Genomic DNA, 27,264 nt, shown 5'->3' with positions numbered 1-27,264 from the left:
GATTATTTGGGGAAGTCTCCATATTTTACAGATGAGGAAACTGAGACCCAGAGAGTTGATCTGCCCTATGTATGTCACTAATTAGTAGTACCAGGGTAGAAATTCTTGTCTCCTAATTTTCATATCTGTGATCTTTCCACAGCCCCATTCTGCCCATCCTTATACTTAGGTTTCAGCTGTCTTTGAAATTTAGATTTTCTGCTATAGGTCATAAATTTCAAACAGCTCTTGTTACATATTTCCTCTGTTTTTCAACAAACATCGCTTTGAAATTAGTATCATTTATTTCATTGACCACTTGTAAGGACTGGCTTTACTTGTTCCCTGTTTAGCTGATGTGATAGTTAATTGAAATCTGTCTTTAATAATGGTAATAATTAAGAAGCTTCTTTCAACATGAGGCAGAACCATGGTCTGAAGTAGACGTTCCACTTGGTCATAGAATAAATAAAGTGTCCCCTTTCAGGCGTTCCAGAAGTAGAGAGAGAGATCGAAGTCGAGAGCGAAGAAGATCTCGAAGTCGAGACAGGAGACGTTCGAGGAGTAGAAGCCGGGGCCGGAGATCCCGATCCTCCAGTCCTGGCAATAAAAGCAAGAAAGCTGAGAATAGGTAGGTTGGGAACTGTCTCTCTTCCCTACAGTTTTTAAAAAAAATCTTTATAAATACTGAATTTGGCTGCTGCCGTGAGCTGTTAGCTGAATTATTTCAATAGGTTATAAAGCTTGTAATGCTTTTAGAAAATGCTAGATTCTATTAGTTTTAACACTCATAATGCATTGTTCTTTTATTGAATATCTGCTATTAATGGTCAGAAATGCATTTTATATACATCTTTGTGGGAACTATGTTTTTTCCTTTGAAATTATTTTCTTGGCATTTCCGATGTTGATTGACAAATAACTTTTTTACTCATAGTGTGTATTGCTGATTTGCTGTTCATAATGGGTGAACTTTGCTTTTGTAAGTTAAATGTACCTGTTTCCTTAAGATGTCAGTACCATTCAATTTTGAGATATTATTTATGTCTATTAGACATAATACATTTACTCTTTTTGTTTCTCTTGTTAGTGGTTTGTTCTTTGCCATTATTGTTTCTAAAGTGGTGTCATGGGATGTATGGATTTGTTCTGTTTTCTCCATATTAGTTAATGAGGATTTTTTCCATGTCATTTATTTTACTTTATAAATTTTACTTTTATTTTGTCAAGGTCAGTGTAATAATGCCCATTGGGATTATTTTAAATTTTAAAATATAAATTCAGAGAAATGAGGGAAATATAAACATGCAGCTTATTAAATAATTATAAAGCAAGATCCATGTAACTGCCACCAAAGTCAAGAAATAGAACATTTTCTGTACCCCCGGAAGCCCTCCATGTCCCTTCCCTAACCCAGCTCCCTCCTTCCCTATATAAAAACACTCCTGGGGACTTCCCTGGTGGCACAGTGGTTGAGAGTCCGCCTGCCAATGCAGGGGACACGGGTTCGTGCCCCGGTCCGGGAGGATCCCACATGCCGTGGAGTGGCTGGGCCCGTGAGCCATGGCCGCTGAGCCTGTGCATCCAGAGCCTGTGCTCCGCAACGGGAGAGGCCACAGCAGTGAGAGGCCCGCGTACACACACAAAAAAAACACTCCTGACTTTTGTGCTAGTAATTTGTGTCCTAATTGTTTCCTTATAGTTTTACCACCTGTGTGTATAACTGGAAAAAGAATAGTCTAGATTTATATGTTTTTTAACTTTACATGAATGAGTCTTGTCTTCTTTTGCGTTTTTGCTCAACATCGAGAGTTATCTGTGTTGCTCATAACAGTAGTTTATTTTTATTGCTGAACACTATTCTGTGGTATAAATATACCACTATTTATTTATCCATTCTACTGAGATGGATGTTTGGGTTGTTTTAACTTTGGGGCTATTATGAACATTTTTGTATATATATCCTAGTATACATGTGTATGAGTTTCCCTTGGGTGTATATATATAGGAGTGAAGTTACATGGTCATAGAATAAACATAGCTTCATTTTAACTAAGTAATCCGAAATGCTTTCCAAGGAGTTTGTACTAATTATACTTCCAGCAGTATATGAGAATTGTATCCCTCCATACCCTTGCCAGTATTAGGTATTGTCAGTCCTTTTGATTTTTGTTTATTTGATAGACATGTAATAGCAATATCATTATGGTTTTAATTTGCATTTCCTTGATTACTAATGAAGTTGAACACTTTTTCATATGTTTCTTGGTCATTCAGATTTCCTCTTTTCTAAAGTACATGTTTAAATGTTTTGCTCATTTTCCTATTGGGTTGTTTCTGTCGTTAAAACTTGATTTATAGGGGGGTTTTGTTTTTAAATATTCTGGATAGTTGTTTTTTGTCATTTATGTGAGGGGCAGATATATTACTCTGGTTTGTCTTTTTACTCTGTAATGATACTTTTGAGGAACAAAGACTTAAGAAAGAAGAAACATTCATAAAATGAAGAAAATTAATAAGATGATTGAGGAAAACCTGACAAGGGCAGTGTGAAAAAAGATTATAGGCTATACTCAGTCTAAACATAAAGGATTAGCATGCTGCTTTTAACAATATATAAAAAAGATAATACAGTCATAAACTAGTTGGATTTATTCCAGGAATGGAAGGTTGGTTTAACATTGGAAAAATCAATCAGTATGATCCTCTACATTAATAAGATTCAAGGAGAAAAGTCTTGGTTATCTAAGTAGATTCAGGAAAAGCATCTTATTAACTTCAACATACATTGATGTTTAAAAGTTCTTAGCAGACATGAATAGAAAAGTATTTGATAAGCTGATTATAAAATTAGGAATGCAAAGGGCATAAAAACACTTTTGAAGAACAAGTTATGAGAGCTTGCACTACCAGGTATCAAGACTTGTCATAAAGTTATAGAAGTTAAGAGTGTTGCTTTATTGTAAGGATAGACAAGTAGATCACTGGAACCATATAAAGAACTCAGAATCAGATCCATGCATATAAGGTCATTTGATAAATGACAGTGGTGACATTGTAAATAGTAGGACAAAGATTTTCCAATAAATGGTGGTAGGGACATTTGCTATCCTTTAATAAAATAGGACTGGCTACCTCATTCTGTGCGCAAAAAGCATTTCCAAACAGGTTAAAAACCAAATTAGATGGCAAAGCTATAAACTTTTTAGGAGTTTGTACTAGAGAATATCTTCTTTACCTCTAGAGTATCTTCATCAAAGTTGGAAAAATTTCTAAGATGCTTTAAAAAGCACCAATCATAGAGGAGGGAAAAAGGTCAACTAATTTGATTACGTTACAATTAAGGGATTTTATTCATTATTAGATGCCCTAAGTAGGGTCAAAATGCAAGCCTATTGGGATTTTTTTTTTTTTTTTGCCGTATGCAGGCCTCTCACTGCTGTGGCCTCTCCCGTTGCGGAGCACAGGCTCCGGACGTGCAGGCTCAGCGGCCATGGCTCACGGGCCCAGCGGCACGTGGGATCTTCCTGGATCGGGGCACGAACCTGTGTCCCCTGCATCAGCAGGCGGACTCTCAACCACTGCGCCACCAGGGAAGCCCCGCCTGTTGGGATTTTAAATATTATTACATATATCAGTTGTCTTGTAGACTATTAATGTCTTCGTGTATTTCTCCATTTGTTAAATTTTAATTTTGTTATTTAAATTTTGTAATTATTTTTATATGCTGTGTCCAGTTTTCCTTTGGTCAATTTCCAGATATCTAATAATATTTGCAGTTAGTTTCATGGGATTAATTCTTCATTTTATTTCCAAAGTGTTTATTAATGGTATATAAAAATTCAGTTGACTCTTGGAAGTTTATTTCTTACATAAAAAGTAAAATACAAGTCTAAGTATTCTAAAATTAATGTTTCCAAAAACAAATAGATGATGTCCCTCTCTGTCTCTCTCTTTTTTGGTAGGTCTAGGTCCAAAGAGAAAACAGATAGTGGGGAAAGTTCTAAAGAGAAGAAAAAAGACAAAGATGACAAAGAGGATGAAAAAGAAAAGGATGCCGGCGTATGTTTGCTAACATAAGTAATCGTATAATATCAAATTTGTTTCTGTAGTGACAAATTCTTGTTTTTTAATGCTGTGTGTTTTATTTTTAAGTGAATGATAATAGATTTGTAAAATAAACAGGTAAAATAATAGTTGTCCCATGAGAAAATTTTTCAGAAAAAAGTTGCATATCTATACAAATTATCTAATTTTATGTGCAAAATGTGATCATACTATATGCACTATTCTGTGCCTTGCTTTTTGTCACTTTTAAATTATGAATTATTTTATCAATATGTAAGGTCTTAAGAGTAATAAATAGCAGTATACGAGCTATCTAACTTAAGAAGTAGAATGCCTTTCTGTTTTCATTTGTTAAATATTGGATATCTTTCTGTAGCTGCATACAGAGGTAGAGCTTGTTGTTTGTAATGCCTGCATAGTGTTTTGTTGATAAAAAGTAGATGGATATTTAGGCTGTCTCCAGTCTGTAGTTATAAACAATGATATATTAATCCTTGTACACATGTGTTTTGTGAATATAGTATAGGGTAAATTGGTATCAGTAAAATAAATGACTTTGTCAATGGGTATATATATATAGCTTTCCCTCAGTATCCTAGGGGCATTGGTTATAGGACTCCTGCAGATACCAAAATCTTCAGATGTTCAAGTCCCTTATATGAAATGATGTAGTATAACTTACACATATTCTCCCCGCATACATTGTCATCTCTAGATTACTTATGATACCTAATACGACGTAAATGCTGTGTGAGTAGTTGTAAACATAATGTAAATGCTATGTGAACAGTTGCCAGCATGGGGCAAATTCAAGTTTTGATTTTTGGAACTTTCTGGAATTTTTTTTCCTGAATACTTTTTTTCCTGAAAAAAATACTTTTTTTCCTGAATTCCTGATCCACAGTTTGTTGAATTCTGAGGATGTGGACTCACAGACACAGAGGGCTGGCTGTATACATTTAACATTTTGATGAATAGTATCAAATTGCTCTGCAAAAAAGTTGTATAAGTTTTACGATTTTAGACATGAAAAAATGTCTGTTTCTTCACATTCTTGCTAAAACATGGATATTTCAAAATTTAATTTTTGCCAGTGTAATTGGTTTCTTGTTATTTTGAGTTACATATCTTTAAATATGAGTAAATATTTTTAAATGCTGTGAACATAATGTAAACTATTAATTAAATAAGTTATTTTAAGTTTATTTACTATTTGCACTTTTCTTAGAATGCCTAGTCATATCTTTTGCCCATTTTAGAATATATTATAGCTTCACTTTTTTTTCTTTTTTTTTTGAGTTCTATTTGTTTAGTGTTTTTTTTTTTTAAGGGACCTGCTTTCTGAGCAGTGTATCTACGAAAAGATATAACACAAGAAGTCTGGGAGTCTGGTTTCTGATCTAGTTTCTACTAGTCTTGAATGAGTGGGTGATCTTGAGAAAAACACATGAGCTTTCTGGAGCTCATCTTCAGAGAGGATGGAATTATTATAAAGGATATAAATTCAGGATCAAAGCTTTTTGTTTGTTTAAGAAGTAAACTTATTTTAAAAATACAAACATAATATAACTGTATTATAAAATACTTGGAAAGTCAGAAGTAATTCTCTGTAATCCTAGGTGCCCAAAATGCCATCATCATTATCATTTATTAATATTTTGACTTTTATACATGTGTATTTCCATAACTACCTGTAAGGTAGCGTGTCTAAAATTTTGATTTCTATATTGCTTAATCTTTAAGTCCCTGATTATGACTGTGCAAATGATTTACTCTCTCCTTTTGAGAGTATTATTAATAATCTTGATACAGGCTTTAGAATGGCTGTTCCTAGGAAACCTAGACCTAAAGGCTAAAAGATCAAAACTTCTTAATCATGTTGATAAATAGCTTTCATTTACTCAGTAATTTGTAATAGAAAATTGCTTTTCATAGAGGCAGTCTTGGAGGAGTTTGGAGGATTTAAAGTTGAGAATAACTAATAACTAGGGAACTTTGCTTGCTAGTTCATTTAGATTCCACTTAGAGGGAGAAATTGAATTCATGTGTGCATATTGCACACATATTGTAACTAAAATGAGATTAATTTATGGTGTTTGAAGTGTGTCTGCTTTCTTAGTTGAAGATGCTTTTTATTGTGATTTCATTTTGCTAGTTTATTCCTGAATATATTTAAAAGATGTATGATCTAAATCTGGTCTAAATTTAGGAGTTTTGTGTACATCTATTTTTCCATTTTTTATACTTTGGAGAAGTTATCTGGAATGTCACTTGGAGTAAAATTGTTGATCCTTATTTCCCTCTCTCTGTTTCTCTTTTTTTTTCCCCCCAAGAACTTTGACCAGAATAAGCTAGAAGAAGAAATGAGAAAGCGAAAAGAAAGGGTAGAGAAATGGCGGGAAGAACAACGTAAAAAGGCCATGGAAAACATAGGGGAACTGAAAAAGGAAATTGAAGAGATGAAACAAGGGAAAAAGTGGAGTTTAGAAGATGATGATGGTATATTGATTTGTTAGACTAACAGACTATATAACAATTCATGTAGAATATTCTAGAATTATGAGTAATAGGCCATTTTTATTGTGGAAAAACATACGTAATGTTTACTATTTTAACCATTTTTAAGTGTACAATTCAGTGACAATTAAGCACATTCACAGTGTTGTGCAGCCTTCACCACTGTCCATTTCCAGAACTAAACAAAAACTCTGTACCTCATTCAACAATAATTCTCCATCCTGTCCCCCTCCCCGCCATTTCTGGTAACTTCAAATCCACTTTCTGATTCTGTGAATTGCCTATTTTAGGTACCTCATATAAGTGGAATCATACAATATTTGTCTTTTTGTGTCTGGCTTATTTCACTTAGCAAAGTGTCTTCAAGTTTCATCCATGTTGTAGCATGTCTCAGAATTTCCTTCTTTTTTAAGGCTGGATAGTATTACATGGTACATATATACTGCATTTTGTTTACCTATTCATCTGTTGCTGCATATATAAGTTTCCGTCTTTTGGGTATTGTGAATAATGCTTCTATGAGAATTGGTGTGCAAGTATCTGATTGAGTCCCAACTTTCAGTTCTTTTGGGTATATATACCTAGAAGTAGAATCACTAGTTTCATTTTGAGATTTTTAAACGCCCCTTTTAATGTTTACATTAAATTTTAAAATTGTATAGTAGTGTTTGGTGAGGATCACTGATTTTACCTTAGAGTGGAGAGTTAGGTGCTTATGGGCATAGTCAGTAAATAGCTCTTTAATTTTTTACTTCCAATGTTAGTAATGAGGGTAAGTTAAGGGCATGTTTTCAAGTCCCTCTGATTTTTTCATAAATTATAAGAGAAACACTTCCCCTCCACATCTGATATTGATGTTTAAGATTTTAGTAAAGTGGAAGATTGTGAGATATAGGAAAAGGGAATTTTGCTCCATTTTCTCTGTGAAAATTCCTGTGAATTTTTCATTTTCTGTGAAAGTTGAACTAAATAGATGAATGGATTATACTTTAAGTGGTGATATCTTAGTTATGTAAAAAACATTAGATTGTCTTTAATTAAGAATGTGCTATTATTTTTTCTTTGTGTCATTTAAAGAAACCTAATTGTAAGAAATAAACATACCATTTTAGCAGACAGAGTTTTTAGTTCTGCTTCTGCTAGTGTAGTTGTAAAACAATGCTGGAGATCCATTTTTTAGACATATTAGTCTTTCTTCCTCTTTCAGTTTAATAATTTATAATTTATTTCTTTTATTAGTATTATTCAAAACTAATACCTGCTGGATTTAAAACCTTGCCAGTGTGAGTATTTGAACTGCGTTGTGCCTGTGTTAATTGGTAAGGAAGGTGTTTGGGTAGTAAGAGAAAAGGCTTTAATTGGGGGGGGTGGTGTGGTCTCATTGTGAAGTATTTCCTTTTGAAACACAAATTCAAAGAAAGTGTATTCTGATATTTTAGATGATGAAGATGATCCTGCAGAGGCTGAAAAGGAAGGAAATGAAATGGAGGGTGAGGAGTTAGATCCATTAGATGCTTACATGGAAGAAGTGAAAGAGGAAGTAAAAAAGTTTAATATGAGAAGTGTGAAAGGTGGTGGGGGAAATGAAAAGGTATGGAATTTTCTCCTATTTTTAAAGATTTACATTCCTAATTGGGTAACTTGAATTCATTGGTGCATTGACCTACTGCTGACATGCATGGCTTTATAAAGTTAATGATTTTGTTTCCTTCCCCATCTCAGAAGTGTCAATGCTTTTCTAAATAGCAGAGATACTAGTGAATTTTAACTGCAAATGTTCTTTTAGAAGTCACTGTTAACTACCATCATCTTTGTTTAGTATTTTTTCTTACTTGTTGCCTTCTCAGTAGGTCCTCTTCAGTAGATCCTCTTCAGTAAGCCCTGGATAGGTCCTTCTCCAGCACTCCCATCTTTTATGCTCCTGATCCTCTTTACTCTAGTTTTTCTTTTATTTATTTATTTATTTTTGCGGTACGCGGGCCTCTCACTGTTGTGGCCTCTCCCGCTGCGGAGCACAGGCTCCGGACGCGCAGGCTCAGCGGCCACGGCTCACGGGCCCAGCCGCTCCGCGGCATGTGGGATCTTCCCGGACCGGGGCACGAACCCGTGTCCCCTGCATCGGCAGGCGGACTCTCAACCGCTGCGCCACCAGGGAAGCCCCTAGTTTTTCTTTTTCTTAATAGCATTTATTACCTTTTGAAAAATTATATAAATTAATTTTTTGTTGTTTATTCCTTCTTCTAAAACGGTCCCAAGAGCAGTGATCTTTACCGTACCTGTCTTGTTTATTGATTTATCCTAAGGTCCCAGAATAGTATTTGGCTTGTTGAATGAGTGAAAAGTACCATTTAGTAGTATTTTTAAAATAAATTATATTACATAATATTATATAAAATTATATATTATATACTGCATTACCTATATTATTAATGTGTTACAAAATATAATGCAATTGTATTACATTTAAAAAAAAATTTTTTTTAAATATTTATTTGGTTGCATCGGGTCTTAGTTGCGGCATGCAGGATCTTCGTTGCGGCGTGTGGGCTTCTCTAGTTGTGGGATTGTGGGCTTCTCTAGTTGTGGCGTGCGGGTTCAGTAGTTGTGGCATGTGGGATCTTAGTTCCCCGACCAGGGATCAAACCCACATCCCCTGCATTGGAAGGCAGATTCTTAACCACTGGACCACCAGGGAAGTACCTACATTTTAAAATTCAAGCAAGTCAGTAAGGAGAAAGCAGACCACTTTTTGTTTTTTCATTAGGTTGTCACTAACAACTAAGTTAATTCAGATTATAAATTGTGACAGTTATCATTGTGTTTCATTTGGTGTATAATTTGTGTTTCAACTTTACATTTTATATTCTTTTTTTAGAAGTCTGGGCCAACAGTCACAAAAGTTGTCACTGTTGTCACAACCAAAAAAGCAGTCGTAGATTCTGATAAGAAGAAAGGTGAGCTAATGGAGAATGACCAGGATGCCATGGAGGTAATTATTCATTAATTTTTATTTATTTATTTATTTATGGCTGCGTTGGGTCTTCGTTGCTGTGTGCGGGCCTTCTCCGGTTGTGGTGAGTGGGGGCTACTCCCCGCTGCGGTGCATGGGCCTCTCATTACAGTGGCTTCTCTTGTTGCAGAGCATGGGCTCTAGGCACCCAGGCCTCAGGAGTTGTGGCACGCAGGCTCTGGAGCACAGGCTCAGTAGTTGTGGCACATGGGCTTAGTTGCTCCGCAGCATGTGTGATCCTCCCGGACCAGAGCTCGAACCTGTGTCCCCTGCATTGGCAGATGGGCTCTCAACCACTGCGCCACCAGGGAATCCCCCTTCATTCATTTTTGACTTTGTTTGCGATACTGTCCTAGAAGTATTTGTAAGAAAGCATTGATGGAAGTGTGCTTTTCAGTTACTCTTAGGAGAAATTCTTGCTATTCTCAACAGTATTGTAGCCGCATATTCAAATTGGTAGAACATTCTAACATCTTTGACCTCTTGCTGTATGCCCACTTTTTTTTTTTTTTTAATTGAAGTATAGTTGATTTATAGTACAGTGTTAGTTTCAGGTATACAGCAAAGTGATTCAGATATATATATATCTGTCTGTAGGTATATATACATATATATACACATATACACAAACACATACATATATACACAAGTGTGTATATATATATATATATATTTTTTTTTTAGATTCTTTTCCATTTTCGGTTGTTACATGATATTGCATATAGTTCCCTGTGCTATACAGTGAATCCTTGTTGTTTATTTTATGTATAGCAGTTTGTGTCTGTTAATCCCATACTCCTAATTTATCCCTCCCCTTCCCCTTTCCCCTTTCATAGCCCTAAGTTTGTTTTCTGCGTCTGTTTCTGTTTTGCAAATAAATTCATTTGTATTATTTTTTAGATTCCATGTATAAGTGATCTCATATATTTGTCTGTCTCTGTCTGACTAAATTCACATAGTATGATATTCTCTAGGTTCATCCGTGTTGCTGCACAAGTGTATGCCCACTTTTTGATTCCCGCTTGTCCCTCATCAGCTCATCCCAGACATAGAATAGGGAGAGAAGAAATGAAGTGACAGAATAAATTAACTTTTTTTTCCTATTAGCACTCATTGTAAAGATTTATATAGAGAAAACTTTATTAAAGCCGTGTTAAAATTATTTTTTTATTTTAGCTTTATATTGTTATTATAGCTTTCTATAAGGGCAAAGAAAAAATAAACTAAGTTGGAAAATTCAGAAAATAAAGTAAAAGCCAAAGAATATTTTGTAGGAGAGGAGGATCTTTAAAACCAGGAATATTTCTTCCCATAGGAGAAAGTAGTAATGGATCTAGCTCTTAATTTTTCTTTTTTAATTATAGTATTCTTCAGAGGAGGAAGAAGTTGATCTTCAGACTGCCCTTACAGGTTATCAGACAAAGCAGAGAAAGCTTCTAGAACCAGTGGATCATGGAAAAATTGAATATGAACAATTCAGAAAAAACTTTTATGTTGAAGTTCCAGAACTGGCAAAAATGTCTCAAGAGGGTAGAATTTTTTTATTCATTTATTGGTTATTGTGGGAACAGGGGGAGTACACTTCACCTTGCCTGGGAGGAATGTTGATAGGCCTGTGAGTTGATGCATGAGTAGGAGGAATTTGCCTGGCTTACCTGGAGAAATGAGAGGGAACTAGAAGGCGAGAAGTCATTCTAGAGGGTAGGACAACATCCGCAAAGATTTGGAGCAGTGAGGAATTAGTGTGTTTTTGGAAACATTAAAAAGAGGAAAAATTAGTTTGGCTCATGTAATTGAGATTTTTAGCATCGAAAATACTCTTCATGTGAAGTTAGCAAATAAAATATTGTTAACCTTTTCTGATATTTGAGAGTTAGGAACCAATGTGAATCTGTGTGATATTGATAGAATAAGGATAATCTGGGCAACCCTTGCTTAAAGAACAAGTGGTTGTATTACTTGTCAATCATTGTTCTTTTATTGCTGGTACAATTTAAGTCAAAATAAAAGCCAAATTGTAAAAATTGGAGTGTTTCTTTTGTTCCTAATTGGTTGCAACAGTAATCGCTTTAGTTGTCTCTCTGAGCTGCTCAGTGCTTTGTCACGTAGCTTTTCTATGGAATTATCTTCAGGAGCACTAGAAAAGAATTGAAAATTTTTAATCTTACCATGCCTCACTGAAAAGTAGAAGGCATTATTAGAACAATATTTAAGAGTTTTTAATCTGGATTTTGTTTTGTAGAAGTGAATGTATTTCGGTTGGAAATGGAGGGCATTATTGTCAAGGGAAAAGGTTGCCCCAAACCAATTAAATCTTGGGTTCAGTGTGGGATTTCTATGAAGATCTTAAATTCTCTCAAAAAGTAAGTGTTCAGTAGTTGTCCACATTTTTCAGTATCTTGCTACTAAAAATAGCCCTTTACGCAAATAATTCCTCTGCTTACATTTTTACTCTAATGGGAAAACTTGATTATTTTTTCTTAAACAGCTTTATTGAGATATAATTTACATACCACAAAATTTACCCTTTAAGTTTACAATTTGATGATTTTTAGTATATTTATGGAGTTGTGTAGTCATTACTGTAATCTAATTTTAGAATATTTTCATTATCCCCGAAAGAGGCCTGGATCCATTAGTAGTCAGTTTTCTCCTTTCTCCTCATTAGGCAACCTCTCATCTACTATTTTTATAGATTTTTCTATTCTGGACATTTCATATAAATAAGATCATACTAATACAGTCTTTTGTGACTGGCTTCTTTCAATTAGCGTAGTATTTTTAAATATTTCTACATCATCCATGATGTAGAATGTCTCAGTACTTCATTCCTTTTCATTGTATGGATATACATTTTGGAAAACTTTTACAGTTTGAGGGACCCAGCGATCACAGTTCTTACCTTGTCTTCCTTTGGTTTGCTTTTTAAGGCATGGTTATGAAAAGCCTACGCCAATCCAAACCCAGGCGATTCCTGCTATAATGTCTGGACGAGATTTGATTGGTATTGCCAAGACAGGAAGCGGAAAGACCATTGCCTTTCTGTTGCCTATGTTTAGACACATCATGGATCAGAGGTCATTAGAAGAAGGAGAGGGGCCAATAGGTACAATTCCTTTCATTAAACTATTTTTTCAGTTAACAACTTCGTTGTCCGTTAATCAGAAAGACCTGATGCTTTGTAATGTTAATTATAACAATAAAGATGTCTTTATGTACATTTCTTTATAAATTTGGCACTTTGGGGCTGATTTCCCCTTACCAGCAGGTGGAGTGAGAATCTTCAGAGCTCTGGAGTGACATCTCAGAAGTACAAAAACAGCCTCTCCTGGCACAGCTCAGTTTTTAAACTCTGACTCGGCAGGTAGACTCCTCGTGCATCTATCTGTTTATTTATGTTGAGGTTTGTTCTTAGCCCGTATCAGTGGATCTATAAACTCAACATAGAAGATTGTAGGGAAGTGTATTTTTCTTTTCTTTCTTTTTTTGGCCTTAAAAGGCTGTAGTGCCAACATTTCATTCAGGATTAGGTCTTTAGATTCAGTTTTCTTGATTCATTTGGCAGAGATCTCTTCTCCAAATTTGAGTAGGGTTTTGGAAAGTTGTTCAACTCCTCTCTTGGCAACAGAGGGCACAGTATATTTCTCCTCTGTCTGTGCCCCTCAGACCAAGGTTGTTTCCGGAAGCCACGGCATGGCTCTTCAGCACAGTGAGTCACTTGATTATCTTTGCTCTGTGATTTGCAGTTGAGAATGATTTGCATTCTTTTCAACCAAGTATTTTCCTGATGGTTGAGTAAGGTATTTAACTCTCATTTATCTTCCTATAGCATGTTCTTAAAACCTTCTTAAAATTATCCTTCACCACAATCTCTGCTATTACAAAACTTTTGAAATAGGATTTTCAAAGGTGCATAAAACAAATTAAAACAAAATTTAGACTAAGATCTGAACTTGATTGCAGAGGTTAAATTTAACACTATAAAGCTTAGCCTCTCAAGAATTTTGGTGGTTAGGCTTTTGACATTTATCTTTTCAGCTGTCATCATGACTCCAACTCGAGAACTGGCTTTACAAATTACTAAAGAATGTAAGAAGTTTTCGAAGACCTTGGGCCTTAGAGTGGTCTGTGTTTATGGAGGAACAGGAATCAGTGAGCAGGTAGTTATAAAAGGAACATTCAGTTTTTCCAGTCTTTTTAAAAATTGAATGACTTAATAATGTAAAAGTGATTTTTTGCTTTAGTGTTTTCTGTATTGATTGCTTCTAAAATCTTTAAAATGAGGTGTGAAAATAATAGTAAGAATGAATTATGTTAAAGTTATATTTTAGAATTTTTGAGTCATTTTCATATCTTAGCTTTCCCGTGCTTGTCTTTCCCTGCTCAAGGAAGCAGATTATTTTTTCCATTTTACAGATGTTCAGAAAGGTTAAGTTGACCAAAGTCTTTAGCTTAGTAAGACTTTGTCCTAGAATCTAGGTCTTATGATTCCTGGACCAACATTTATTTTCTCTAATCTAAATGACATCTTTAAAAGGTGGTTTTGAGTGGGGTGTATTAATATCAGAGTTTCATCTGCATTCTTAAATGATTTTAGTGAGAATTATTTAAACATACCTTCATTCACTCTCTTTAGATTGGCATTTCTCCACGTGTCTTCTAAAGAATGCTAGTCATCAGATATTTTGCTTTAACTAGAAGAAGGAAAAATACTGGGTTCTGTGGTCAAATAAGTTTTGGAAATGTTGGGCTATGCAAAGTTAAAATTTTGTTTTCTGCAAGACTTCTAAGTTGTTAATAAGCTAATGTATATTGTGATGCTAGAAAAAAATGGGATAAATTAAGTGGCGTTTTCTGAACATATTTAACCCCCAAACCACCAGGACTTCTCAGATTTTAGACACATCTTGGGAATATTTGCTTTTGTTATCCCAATGCTATTTTAAACGCTTGAACTTAGTTTTCTAAGTATATCTGTGTCAGTTATTTTGGCCATAGCCTGTAGTAAATACAGTTACAAAATAAGGTGGTACATGCATGCATATTTATATAGAAGTCAAACAAAGTTTTATAATGTCTAACAAAGTCTAGTGTTTTCCATTCTATTTCATTTTTAAAATGCAGGTTGTGACTTAATGATTTTGTGATTCACTAATGGAAACAAATCTCAATTTGAAAAACATTGATCTATCAAATTTCTTTATTTACTGCTCTCTCATATTCCTTTCTTGGTTTTGAGGAGTTGTGTCAAATTAAAATTGGTAAAAACCTCTGGTTTTCATTGATTTCAAAGTTACAGCATCATGTGGTCTTTCTGCTGCTTCCTATTCCTTTATTAGTGCTCCAGCATTCCAAAGAATTAAGCAGGAGGCTTTGGTGTCTTCTAATCAGACCTGGCTGTCTTATGTTATAGAGCTCTGCAAGGACCTCAGTCAGTATTTTCAAGTTTGTAAAGAAGCATTAGTGATAAATACACTATAAAATTTCATCTTTTCTTATTAGATTGCTGAGCTGAAAAGAGGTGCTGAAATTATTGTTTGCACACCTGGTCGAATGATTGACATGTTAGCAGCTAACAGTGGTAAGTCAGGGGTGTTGGGGTTTTTTTGTTGTTGTTGTTCGTTTTTTTGTTCTCTTTTCTCCTTTTTGAATTCTGTACATTTTTGTTAAAGCAGAAACAAGAAACCACCAAAGGTTTCTACATTTCTTCTTGAAGCTGTAATATCTTGAAATTTGTATTGTAACAAGCTTTTGTTGCAAGTATTCATAATATTTTTGCAATTTAATTAAAAAAATTTTTTTCAGAACTACTCCATCTGATTTTTTTTTTTTTAAGCACTTAACATGGATTCTTAATTCAATTTTGGCCTAGCTTTGCTTCTAAAAGGGTGGGGGACTATTTCTTTTTAATTGTACAATTTAGACATTTTCTCCATAGGAGCTAGTACTTTCTTACAATACTAGATAAGTTAAGATCTTGCAGCTTCAAGAAAATTTATCTTTTGTAAATTTGCATGTTTTTAGCTCAAATATTGTGCTTTGTTAAATTATTCCCTATCAAAACTGTTACTAAACTGTTGACATTATTTAACTTCTGTGGAGAAAGGCCCTTCAAGATTTATAGAACTGGGCTTCCGAGACTTAAACCATCAAAGGTAGGTAATTTAATGCTGTTCCCAATCTTGCAAAACTAATTGGGGCTGCACATGTTAGTATGGAATACTTAAATATTAGAAAGCATTTATTTTGGCACATTTCTGTTTTTTGAAGAAAATGCTTTCAAACGTTTCCATTGTAGTATTCAGTATATATATATCGTAGAGTATTTAAAACTTTGAGTAATGCATGTTTCTAATAGCATTTTGCTTGGATTTCTGTGTACTCTTAATTCTAATTCTACATGAAGTTGGTAAAGTGACATTGGTATTGATAAGTCATTGTGCTTGTATAGCATATGAAAAGTTTTGGGTTGAATGCTAATAAAATAATTCCTTGTTTTTTCTCAATGCTGCATTGATTGTCTCTTCCTGAAATTCATCTTGATTAATTTTATCTTTTCCCTTTATCTGTCCTTTTGGTTTATATTTAATAACTGTTTTATACATGTTTTTGCCAGGTGATTGAATCAACAATTGATAGAAATGCTTGTGTTAATCCTTTAGAAAGGGTTTCCTGTCTATGTATTTAGTTTTTTCTGGCTAAGAAGCCAGTTGCATTTATTTAAACCAGTGGGAGCACTGTGTAAAATAGGATTTGTATCTTTGTATAGAAAAATGTATCTATGTAATACATTGGTTTTTAAAATTTTTGTGTAATATGTTAGTTACCTGGTGATATTGAATAGCTTCTTATTTATGTTTTGACATGCCCGTTAGAAGCTTCTAACTGTATATAAGTAGGTTATGTACTACATAAAGTATTGTAAAGAGAGATTTTCTGCGTCTGAAGTAGTTAGCACTGGAACTTGCTTTCCACACATACGCTGTAATCTCTAATATGTTTTTTCCTAGGTGATGCTGTCAGATAATGGCTGATGTGGCTCGATGCTCCATCTCAGTCTTAGTTTTATGATGTGTTTTGGAGAGGGCTGTTTTCTGAATTTTACAGGTTCTTCAGGCCCTATGATGGTATGCAAGAGACGAGTTTGACAAAATAAAGGGCCTCATATACCCATTGTCAGAAAGTATTTGCCAGTAGATAAGATATTGTAAACCAAAATTTCTTTTCACTGTTTAAAGATACCTAACTCACCCCTCTGGTTAAGTCAGGCATTTTAGTTCCCTTTACAGTTTTTTAAAGATTTTGGTAGTCATAAAATGAATTGTGACTGATTTTTAGTTTTCTTTTTGTCTTTATTTTTTTTCCTCATGTTAGGTCGGGTTACAAATCTTCGAAGAGTGACTTATGTTGTTTTAGATGAAGCAGACAGAATGTTTGACATGGGTTTTGAACCACAGGTATTTATTAAATTTCTTAGTGTTTTGAACTATAAAGTAAACCTTGTAACTGCCATGAGCATGAAATATTTGTATGGTTTCTGAAATTCTCACACACATTTCTGTTGTGTGGTGATACAGTGGATTGAGGACATAGGGAATTGAAGTAGATATTTATGTTTTGGATTCTTCATTAAACTTGTTCAGGAGGTATTTGTGCAGGCTTTCCTAAGCCATCTAAAACCATCACTGGTAAAATTAGAAGTGGAGTCCTAATAGAAACTCAAGCTTTCATATTTTATAGTTTTCATTGTACTTCCAAATAAATTGCTTTAATTCATGCTTTTCACTACCTCATGATCTAGATAGCACAGGTTGTTTACATTCTCCAGATGTAAAAACTAAGGCCCAAAGCATTTGTCTAGCTTAGATTTTATATTCTTCATGTGTGCAGTTTTGTTCAATACAAAATTACAGTGATAAAAGCCTAAAGGCTACAAAAAAAAAAAAAAAGCCTAAAGAAAAACATGTTAAAAGGTGGTAGAGGGGCTTCCCTGGTGGTCCAGTGGGTAAGACTCCATGCTTCCAATGCATGGTGCCCAGGTTCGATCCCTGGTTGGGGAACAAGATCCCGCATGCATGCTGCAACTAAGAGGCGGCATGCCACAACTAAGACCCGGCGCAGCAATCAATCAGTCAATCAACCAGTCAATAAGTAAATAATTAATTTTTTTAAAAGGTGGTAGAAATTTTTCTTAGCAAGAGGAGCTGTATGAGTAGTCAATGGGCTATGGATGCCAAAAAAATGCTTTTAAATCACAAACTGCAGTAATAGAAATGGAATATTGGAAGGGAATATGGTTAAAGTGTTCATTCTTTTCCGTTTATTCATGTATTCTCCAAAAATGTATTACCTGTCATATGATAGTGCATGTATTGTGTTTAGATTTAGGGACCACATTCTAAATGAGATACAGAGGAGCATATAAGAATAAACAGGACTATGGTAATACTTGAGCCATGTGAGAAACAGTTAAAGGAATGAGGAATATTTAGCTTGAAGTAGGGGATTTGGTAGCATCCTTTAACTCTTTGAATAAAGTCTATCACATGAAAGAAGCATTAAATTTATCCTTTGGGTCCCAACAAGTAGGACTGGGATAGTGGGGAAGCTATAGGGAGCTTGATCTGAGCGTAATGTGAAAAAGGACTGGATAAGCATTTTGAGGAGATTAAACAGGTTACTTTGTAGGAGGGAGATATTGAATATGCTTTTTAATTATGTGTTCTAGTAGAGACAGCAGGTCCATTTGTAGAAAGAGTAGAGGGAGTTGAAGAAGTCGGATGGAATATGGAGCTAGGTGCCCTTTCCCAGTCAGTTCAGTGGTTTTTATCGTATTCCTGGAACTTTACAACCATCACCACTATCCAATATCAGAACATTTTCATGCCCCCTCACCAAAACTCTGTCCTGATTAGTTGCTTTTGTTTTGAGTCATATCATTGTGAATTTTTAAAAATCTCCTTTTTATAACGTTTTGTTGTTCTGGAGGGTGTAAAAATAGATGCATGTGTTCAGTCTTTCATTTTTAACCAGAAATTGATCTCATGGCTTTTTCTTGGTGTATTCCTTTGTTTATGGACTGCTTTTTCCGTAGAAAGTGCTTGAGGTACATTCTTTGAGACTTTGCATGTCTGGAAAGTCTTTGATCTACCCTCAAATTTATTTGACATTTAGCCAGATATGAGGTGAGGATTATTTTCCCTCAGAATTTCTTTTTGTCTCCATTGGTTTTCTTTCTTCTTTTTCTTTCTTTTCTTTTTAAAAAAAATATTTATTTCTTTATTTGGCTGCGCTGGGTCTTAGTTTTGGCAATACGGGATCTTTAGTTGTGGCACGTGGGATCTAGTTCCCTGACCAGAGATTGAACCTGGGCCTGCTGCATTGGGAGTGTGGAGTCTTAGCCACTGGACCACCAGGGAAGTCCCTCCATTGGTTTTCTTGAGAAATTCAATGTTACTCAGTTATTAACCTTTCGTATTTAATTTGTACTTTTTGTCTTGAAACTTTTTGGATCTTTATCCTAATGTTGTGTGTCATTTAGGCTTGTTTTCTTCAACTAGTGTCCTGACTACTTCGTGGGTTCTTTCCGTCTAGAAACTCAAATCCTTCCGTTTTGAGAAATTTTGTTGAATTACTTTTTGATAATTTCCTTCTCTTTGTTTTCTGGAACTCTTATTATTTGAATGTTGGACTTTTTGGACTCATCCTTTAATTTTCTTAATTTTTCTTAAGTATTTTGCATCTCTATCATTTTGCTGTACTAGGAGATTTCCTAAACTCAGAGCTTTCAACCTTTCTGTTGAATTTTTAAATTCTGCTTTCATAGTTTTAATTTTAAATGTTCTTTTCTTTTCTCTGAATTTTTATTTTAAATGGCAACCTGTTCTTGTCTCATAGATACAGAAATTTCTTAAGTTTCCCTGGATATTGATAGTTTTTTGAAATTTTCATCTCCTTGCATAGTCTCTTTCTCCCTTCTTGCTTCTTCTTTTTTTTTTTTTTTCTGTGTTTGCCAGTACATTTGAAAGCTTTAGGTTAAACAGATTCAGGAACACTAAAATAGTCTTACATTTGTTAAAGAAATCAATTTTTAATTTTCCTACAAGGAAAACACAAGTTCCTGACTATTTTTCACTAGCAAGTTGTACCAGACATTCAAAGAGTAAATAATTATGTTCCTAATCATACTTTATTTCAAAGTATAAAAAAGAGGGAATACTCATCAATTTGTAAGGTCATTATAATCTTTTACTTTTAAAAGAGCTCTGTTAAGGTCTAATTATATACCATAGAACTCACTTTGTTAAAGTGTGTAATAAAATGGGTTTTAGTACACATACAGGTTTTTTCAGCCATCACCACAATTCAGTTTTAGAAGATTTCTTTCACCAGAAAAATGTCTTGTGCCTGTCTGCATTCATTTCCTATTTCCACCTCAGCCCGAGGCAGCCACTAATTTGCTTTCTGTCTTAAAAGATTTGCCTTTTCTGGACATTTCATATAAATGGAATCTTACAGGGAGTTCCCTAGTGGTCCAGTGGTTAGGACTTGGTGCTTTCACTGCTGTTGTCCGGGTTCAGTCCCTGGTCAGGGAACTAAGATCCCGCAAGCCGTGCTGTTGGGGGTGGAGGGGGTGGAGAATCATACAGTATACATCTAGCTTGTATTTATTTCACTTATCATATGTGTTTGAGCTCCATTCGTGTCCTAGCATTTGTCAGTACTTTATTCCTTTAATTGCTGAGTAATTAATATTCCGTCATATGAATATATGTCATATTTTGTTTCTCCATTAGCCAGCTGATGAACATTTGGATTATTTCCATGATTAGGAATAATGCTGCTAGGAACATTTGTATACAAGTCTTTGTATGGACATACTTCTTCGTATATTTTGAATAGATTACCTAGGAGTAGAATTCCTGATTGTATGGTAATTTATTTATTTATTTATTTCTTTTAGGTGAGGAAAGCCTCAAATAGAAGAAAGCCACTTTTTTTTTACATCTTTATTGGAGTGTAATTGCTTTACAATGGTGTGTTAGTTGCTGCTTTATAACAAAGTGAATCAGTTATACATATACATATGTTCCCATATCTCTTCCCTCTTGCACCTCCCTCCCTCCCACCCTCCCTATCCTCACCCCACTAGGTGGTCACAGAGCACTGAGTTGATCTCCCTGTGCTATGCGACTGCTTCCCACTAGCTAGCTATTTTACGTTTGGTAGTGTATATATGTCCATGCCACTCTCTCACTTTGTCACAGCTTACCCTTCCCCCTCCCCATATCCTCAAATCCATTCTCTAGTAGGTCTGTGTCTTTATTCCTGTCTTACCCCTAGGTTCTTCATATTTTTTTTTCTTAGATTTCATATATATGTGTTAGCATACGGTATTTATCTTTCTCTTTCTGACTCACTTCACTCTGTATGACAGACTCTAGGTCCATCCACCTCATTACAAATAGCTCAATTTCATTTCTTTTTATGGCTGAGTAATATTCCATTGTATATATGTGCCACATCTTCTTTATCCATTCATCCGATGATGGACACCTAGGTTGTTTCCATCTCCTGGCTATTGTAAATAGAGCTGCAATGAACATTTTGGTACATGACTCTTTTTGAATTATGGTTTTCTCAGGGTACATGCCCAGTAGTGGGATTGCTGGGTCATATGGTAGTTCTATTTGTAGTTTTTTAAGGAACCTCCATACTGTTCTCCATAGTGGCTGTACCAATTCACATTCCCACCAGCAGTGCAAGAGTGTTCCCTTTTCTCCACACCCTGTCCAGCATTTATTGTTTCTAGATTTTTTGATGATGGCCATTCTGACCAGTGTAAGATGATAGCTCATTGTAGTTTTGATTTGCATTTCTCTAATGATTAATGATGTTGAGCATTTCTTCATGTGTTTGTTGGCAGTCTGTATATCTTCTTTGGAGAAATGTCTGTTTAGGTCTTCTGCCCATTTTTGGATTGGGTTGTTTGTTTTTTTGTTATTGAGCTGCTTGAGCTGCTTTTAAATTTTGGAGATTAATCCTTTGTCAGTTGCTTCATTTGCAAATATTTTCTCCCATTCTGAGGATTGTCTTTTGGTCTTGTTTATGGTTTCCTTTGCTGTGCAAAAGCTTTGAAGTTTCATTAGGTCCCATTTGTTTATTTTTGTTTTTATTTGCATTTCTCTAGGAGGTGGATCAAAAAGGATCTTGCTGTGATTTATGTCAAAGAGTGTTCTGCCTATGTTTTCCTCTAAGAGTTTGATAGTTTCTGGCCTTACATTTAGGTCTTTAATCCATTTTGAGCTTATTTTTGTGTATGGTGTTAGGGAGTGATCTAATGTCATACTTTTACATGTACCTGTCCAGTTTTCCCAGCACCACTTATTGAAGAGGCTGTCCTTTCTCCACTGTACATTCCTGCCTCCTTTATCAAAGATAAGGTGACCATATGTGCGTGGGTTTATCTCTGGGCTTTCTACCCTGTTCCATTGATCTATCTTTCTGTTTTTGTGCCAGTACCATACTGTCTTGATTACTTCAGCTTTGTAGTATAGTCTGAAGTCAGGGAGCCTGATACCCCCAGCTCCGTTCATTTTTTGTTCTCAAGATTGCTTTGGCTATTCTGGGTCTTTTGTGTTTCCATACAAATTGTGAAATTTTTTGTTCTAGTTCTGTGAAAAATGCCAGTGGTAGTTTGATAGGGATTGCATTGAATCTGTAGATTGCTTTGGGTAGTAGAGTCATTTTCACAATGTTGATTCTTCCTATCCAAGAACATGGTATATCTCTCCATCTATTTGTATCATCTTTAATTTCTTTCATCAGTGTCTTATAATTTTCTGCATACAGGTCTTTTGTCTCCTTAAGTAGGTTTATTCCTAGATATTTTATTCTTTTTGTTGCAATGTAAATGGGAGTGTTTTCTTGATTTCACTTTTAGATTTTTCATCATTAGTGTATAGGAATGCCAGAGATTTCTGTGCATTAATTTTGTATCCTGCTACGTTACCAAATTCATTGATTAGCTCTAGTAGTTTTCTGGTAGCATCTTTAGGATTCTCTATTTATAGTATCATGTCATCTGCAAACAGTGACAGCTTTACTTCTTTTCCGATTTGGATTCCATTTATTTCCTTTTCTTCTCTGATTGCTGTGGCTAAAACTTCCAAAACTATGTTGAACAATAGTGGTGAGAGTGGGCAACCTTGTCTTGTTCCTGATCTTAGTGGAAATGCTTTCAGTTTTTCACCATTGAGGATGATGTTGGCTGTGGGTTTGTCATATATGGCCTTTATTATGTTGAGGAAAGTTCCCTCTTATGCCTACTTTCTGCAGGGTTTTTATCATAAATGGGTGTTGAATTTTGTCGAAAGCTTTCTCTGCATCTATTGAGATGACCATATGGTTTTTCTTCTTCAGTTTGTTAATACGGTGTATCACATTGATCAATTTGCGTATACTGAAGAATCCTTGCATTCCTGGAATATTCCCCACCTGATCATGGTGTATGATCCTCTTAATGTGCTGTTGGGTTCTGTTTGCTAGTATTTTGTTGAGGATTTTTGCATCTGTGTTCATCAGTGATATTGGCCTGTAGTTTTCTTTCTTTGTGACATCCTTGTCTGGTTTTGGTATCAGGGTGATGATAGCCTCGTAGAATGAGTTTGGGAGTGTTCCTCCCTCTGCTATATTTTGGAAGAGTTTGAGAAGGATAGGTGTTAGCTCTTCTCTAAATGTTTGATAGAATTCGCCTGTGAAGCCATCTGGTCCTGGGCTTTCGTTTGTTGGAAGATTTTTAATCACCATTTCAATTTCAGTGCTTGTGATTGGTCTGTTCATATTTTCTATTTCTTCCTGATTCAGTCTTGGCAGGCTGTGCATTTCTAAGAATTTGTCCATTTCTTCCAGGTTGTGCATTTTATTGGCATAGAGTTGCTTGTAGTAATCTCTCATGATCTTTTTTATTTCTGCAGTGTCAGTTGTTACTTCTTTTTCATTTCTAATTCTATTGATTTGAGTCTTCTCCCTTTTTTTCTTGATGAGTCTGGCTAATGGTTTATCAGTTTTGTTTATCTTCTCAAAGAACCAGCTTTTAGTTTTATTGATCTTTGCTATCGTTTCCTTCATTTCTTTTTCATTTATTTCTGATCTGATCTTTATGATTTCTTTCCTTCTGCTAACTTTGGGGGTTTTTTTTGATCTTCTTTCTCTAATTGCTTTAGGTGCAAGGTTAGGTTGTTTATTTGGGATGTTTCCTGTTTCTTAAGGTAGGATTGTGTTGCTATAAACTTCCCTCTTAGAACTGCTTTTGCTGCATCCCATAGGTTTTGGGTCGTCGTGTCTCCATTGTCATTTGTTTCTAGGTATTTTTTGATTTCCTCTTTGATTTCTTCAGTGATCACTTCGTTATTAAGTAGTGTGTTGTTTAGCCTCCGTGTGTTTGTATATTTTACAGATCTTTTTCTGTAATTGATATCTAGTCTCACAGCATTGTGGTCGGAAAAGATACTTGATACAATTTCAGTTTTCTTAAATTTATCGAGGCTTGATTTGTGACCCAAGATACGATATATCCTGGAGAATGTTCCATGAGCACTTGAGAAAAATGTGTATTCTGTTGTGTTTGGATGAAATGTCCTATAAATATCAATTAAGTCCATCTTGTTTAATGTATCATTTAAAGCTTGTGTTTCCTTATTTATTTTCATTTTGGATGATCTGTCCATTGGTGAAAGTGGGGTGTTAAAGTCCCCGACTATGAATGTGTTACTGTTGATTTCCCCTTTTATGGCTGTTAGCATTTGCCTTATGTATTGAGGTGCTCCTATGTTGGGTGCATAAATATTTACAATTGTTATATCTTCTTGGATAGATCCCTTGATCATTATGTAGTGTCCTTCTTTGTCTCTTCTAATAGTCTTTATTTTAAAGTCTGTTTTGTTTGATATGAGAATTGCTACTCCAGCTTTCTTTTGATTTCCATTTGCATGGAATATCTTTTTCCATCCCCTCACTTTCAGTCTGTATGTGTCTCTAGGTCTGAAGTGGGTCTCTTGTAGACAGCATATATATGGGTCTTGTTTTTGTATCCTTTCAGCCAGTCTGTATCTTTTGGTGGGAGCATTAATCCATTTACATTTAAGGTAATTATTGATAAGTATGTTCCTATTCCCATTTTCTTAATTGTTTTGGGTTTGTTATTGTAGGTCTTTTCCTTCTCTTGTGTTTCTTGCCTAGAGAAGTTCCTTTAGCATTTGTTGTAAAGCTGGTTTGGTGGTGCTGAACTCTCTTAGCTTTTGCTTGTCTGTAAAGGTTTTAATTTCTCCATCAAATCTGAAAGAGATTCTTGTTGGGTAGAGTAATCTTGGTTGTATGTTTTTCTCCTTCATCACTTTAAATATGTCCTGCCAGTCCCTTCTGGCTTGCAGAGTTTCTGCTGAAAAATCAGCTGTTAACCTTATGGGGATTCCCTTGTGTGTTATTTGTTGTTTTTCCCTTGCTACTTTTAACATGTTTTCTTTGTATTTAATTTTTGACAGTTTGATTAATATGTGTCTTGGCGTGTTTCTCCTTGGATTTACCCTGTATGGGACTCTCTGTGCTTACTGGACTTGATTAACTGTTTCCTTTCCCATATTAGGGAAGTTTTCAACTATAGTCTCTTCAAATATTTTCTCAGTCCCTTTCTTTTTCTCTTCTTCTTCTGGAGACCCTATGATTTGAATGTTGGTGCGTTTAATGTTGTCCCAGAGGTCTCTGAGACTGTCCTCATTTCTTTTCATTCATTTTTCTTCATTCTGCTCTGCAGTAGTTATTTCCACTATTTTATCTTCCAGGTCACTTATCCTTTCTTCTGCCTCAGTTATTCTGCTATTGATCCCTTTTAGAGTATTTTTAATTTCATTTATTGTGTTGTTCATTGTTGCTTGTTTCATCTTTAGTTCTTCTAGGTCCTTGTTAAATCTTTCTTTCATTTTCTCTATTCTGTTTCCACGATTTTGGATCATCTTTACTATTATTATTCTGAAATGTTTTTCAGGTAGACTGCCTATTTCCTCTTCATTTGTTAGGTCTGGTGGGTTTTAACTTGCTCCTTCATCTGCTGTGTGTTTTTCTGTCTTCTCATTTTGCTTATCTTACTGTGTGTGGGGTCTCCTTTTTGCAGGCTGCTGGTTCATAGTTCCCGTTGTTTTTGGTGTCTGTCCCTGGTGGCTAAAGTTGGTTCAGTGGGTTGTGTAGGCTTCCTGGTGGAGGGGACTACTGCCTGTGTTCTGGTGGATGAGGCTGGATCTTGTCTTTCTGTTGGGCAGCTCCACGTCTGGTGGTGTGTTTTGGGGTGTCTGTGGACTTACTATGATTTTAGGCAGCCTCTCTGCTAATGGGTGGGGGTTGTGTTCCTGTCTTGCTAGTTGTTTGGCATAGGGTGTCCAGCACTGTAGCTTGCTGGTTGTTGAGTGAAGCTGGGTGTTGGTGTTGAGATGGAGATCCCTGGGAGATTTTTGCCGTTTGATATTACATGGAGCTGCGAGGTCTCTTGTGGACCAGTGTCCTGAAGTTGGCTCTCCCACCTCAGAGGCACAGCACTGAATTCTGGCTGCAGCACCAAGAGCCTTTCATCCACACGGCTCAGAATAAAACGGAGAAAAAGTAGAAAGAAAAAGAAAGAAAGGAAGGGAGGGAGGGAGGGAGGGAGGAAGGAAGGAAAAGAAAAGATAAAAAAGTAAGATAAAATAAAAGTTATTAAAATAAAAAATAATTATTAAGAAAAAATATTTTTTTAAAGTAAAAAAAAAACCGGACAGATAGAACCCTAGGACAAATGGTGAAAGCAAAGCTATATAGACAAAATCTCACACAGAAGTATACACACACAAAAAGAGGAAAAGGGGAAAAAATAATAAATCTTGCTCTCAAAGTCCACCTCAATTTGGGATGATTCGTTGTCTATTCATGTATTCCACAGATGCAGGTATATCAAGTTGATTGTGGAGATTTAATCCGCTGCTCCTAAGGCAGCTGGGAGACATTCCCTTTCTCTTCTTTGTTCGCACAGCTCCCGGGGGGCTCACCTTTGGATTTGGCCCCGCCTCTGCGTGTAGGTCGCCAGAGTGCGTCTGTTCTTCGCTCAGACAGGATGGGGTTAAAGGAGCCACTGATTCGGGGGCTCTGGCTTACTCAGGCTGGTGGGGAGGGAGGGGTACGGAATGCGGGGCAAGCCTGTGGCAGCGGAGGCCAACATAACGTTGCAGCAGTGTGAGGCGCGCCGTGCGTTCTCCCGGGGAAGTTGTCCCTGGATCCCGGGACCCTGGCAGTGGCGGGCTGTACAGGCTCCCCGGAAGGGAGGTGTGTGACCTGTGCTTGCACACAGGCTTCTTGGTGACAGCAGCAGCAGCTTTTGCATCTCATGTCCGTCTCTGGGGTCCGTGCTGTTAGCCACGACTTGCGCCTGTCTCTGGAGCTCCTTTAAGCGGCGCTCTTAATCCCCTCTCCTCGCACACCAGGAAACAAGAGGGAAGAAAAGTCTCTTGCCTCTTCGGCAGGTCCAGACTTTTCCCCGGACTCCGTCCCGGGTAGCCGTGGCGCACTGGCCCCTTCAGGCTGTGTTCACGCTGCTAGTCCTCTCCGTGCAGTCCTCTCCCTACGCTCCGACCGAAGCCTGAGCCTCAGCTCCCAGCCTTGCCCGCTCC

At 35.9% G+C, this 27,264-nt stretch overlaps 1 protein-coding gene across 2 annotated transcripts in view; it reads left to right on the top strand.

Moving 5' to 3' along the window:
• DDX46 (DEAD-box helicase 46) overlaps positions 1–27,264 on the top strand; it is a 61,864-nt gene that overhangs the window by 3,436 nt on the left and 31,164 nt on the right. For both annotated transcript variants that reach the window (XM_032627282.1, XM_032627283.1), the window contains exons 3-13: positions 467–610; positions 3,945–4,041; positions 6,381–6,546; positions 8,004–8,155; positions 9,440–9,553; positions 10,939–11,104; positions 11,817–11,937; positions 12,505–12,680; positions 13,613–13,734; positions 15,077–15,155; positions 16,949–17,031. In XM_032627282.1, coding sequence (XP_032483173.1) covers positions 467–610; positions 3,945–4,041; positions 6,381–6,546; positions 8,004–8,155; positions 9,440–9,553; positions 10,939–11,104; positions 11,817–11,937; positions 12,505–12,680; positions 13,613–13,734; positions 15,077–15,155; positions 16,949–17,031 — 1,420 coding nt within the window. The remainder of the gene's footprint in view (positions 1–466; positions 611–3,944; positions 4,042–6,380; positions 6,547–8,003; positions 8,156–9,439; positions 9,554–10,938; positions 11,105–11,816; positions 11,938–12,504; positions 12,681–13,612; positions 13,735–15,076; positions 15,156–16,948; positions 17,032–27,264) is intronic.

This window comes from Phocoena sinus, chromosome 3 (assembly GCF_008692025.1).
Source record: "Phocoena sinus isolate mPhoSin1 chromosome 3, mPhoSin1.pri, whole genome shotgun sequence".
NCBI lineage: Eukaryota > Metazoa > Chordata > Mammalia > Artiodactyla > Phocoenidae > Phocoena > Phocoena sinus.
Note: the sequence above shows the minus strand (reverse complement) of the source record. Positions and strands in the feature narration are given on the sequence as shown.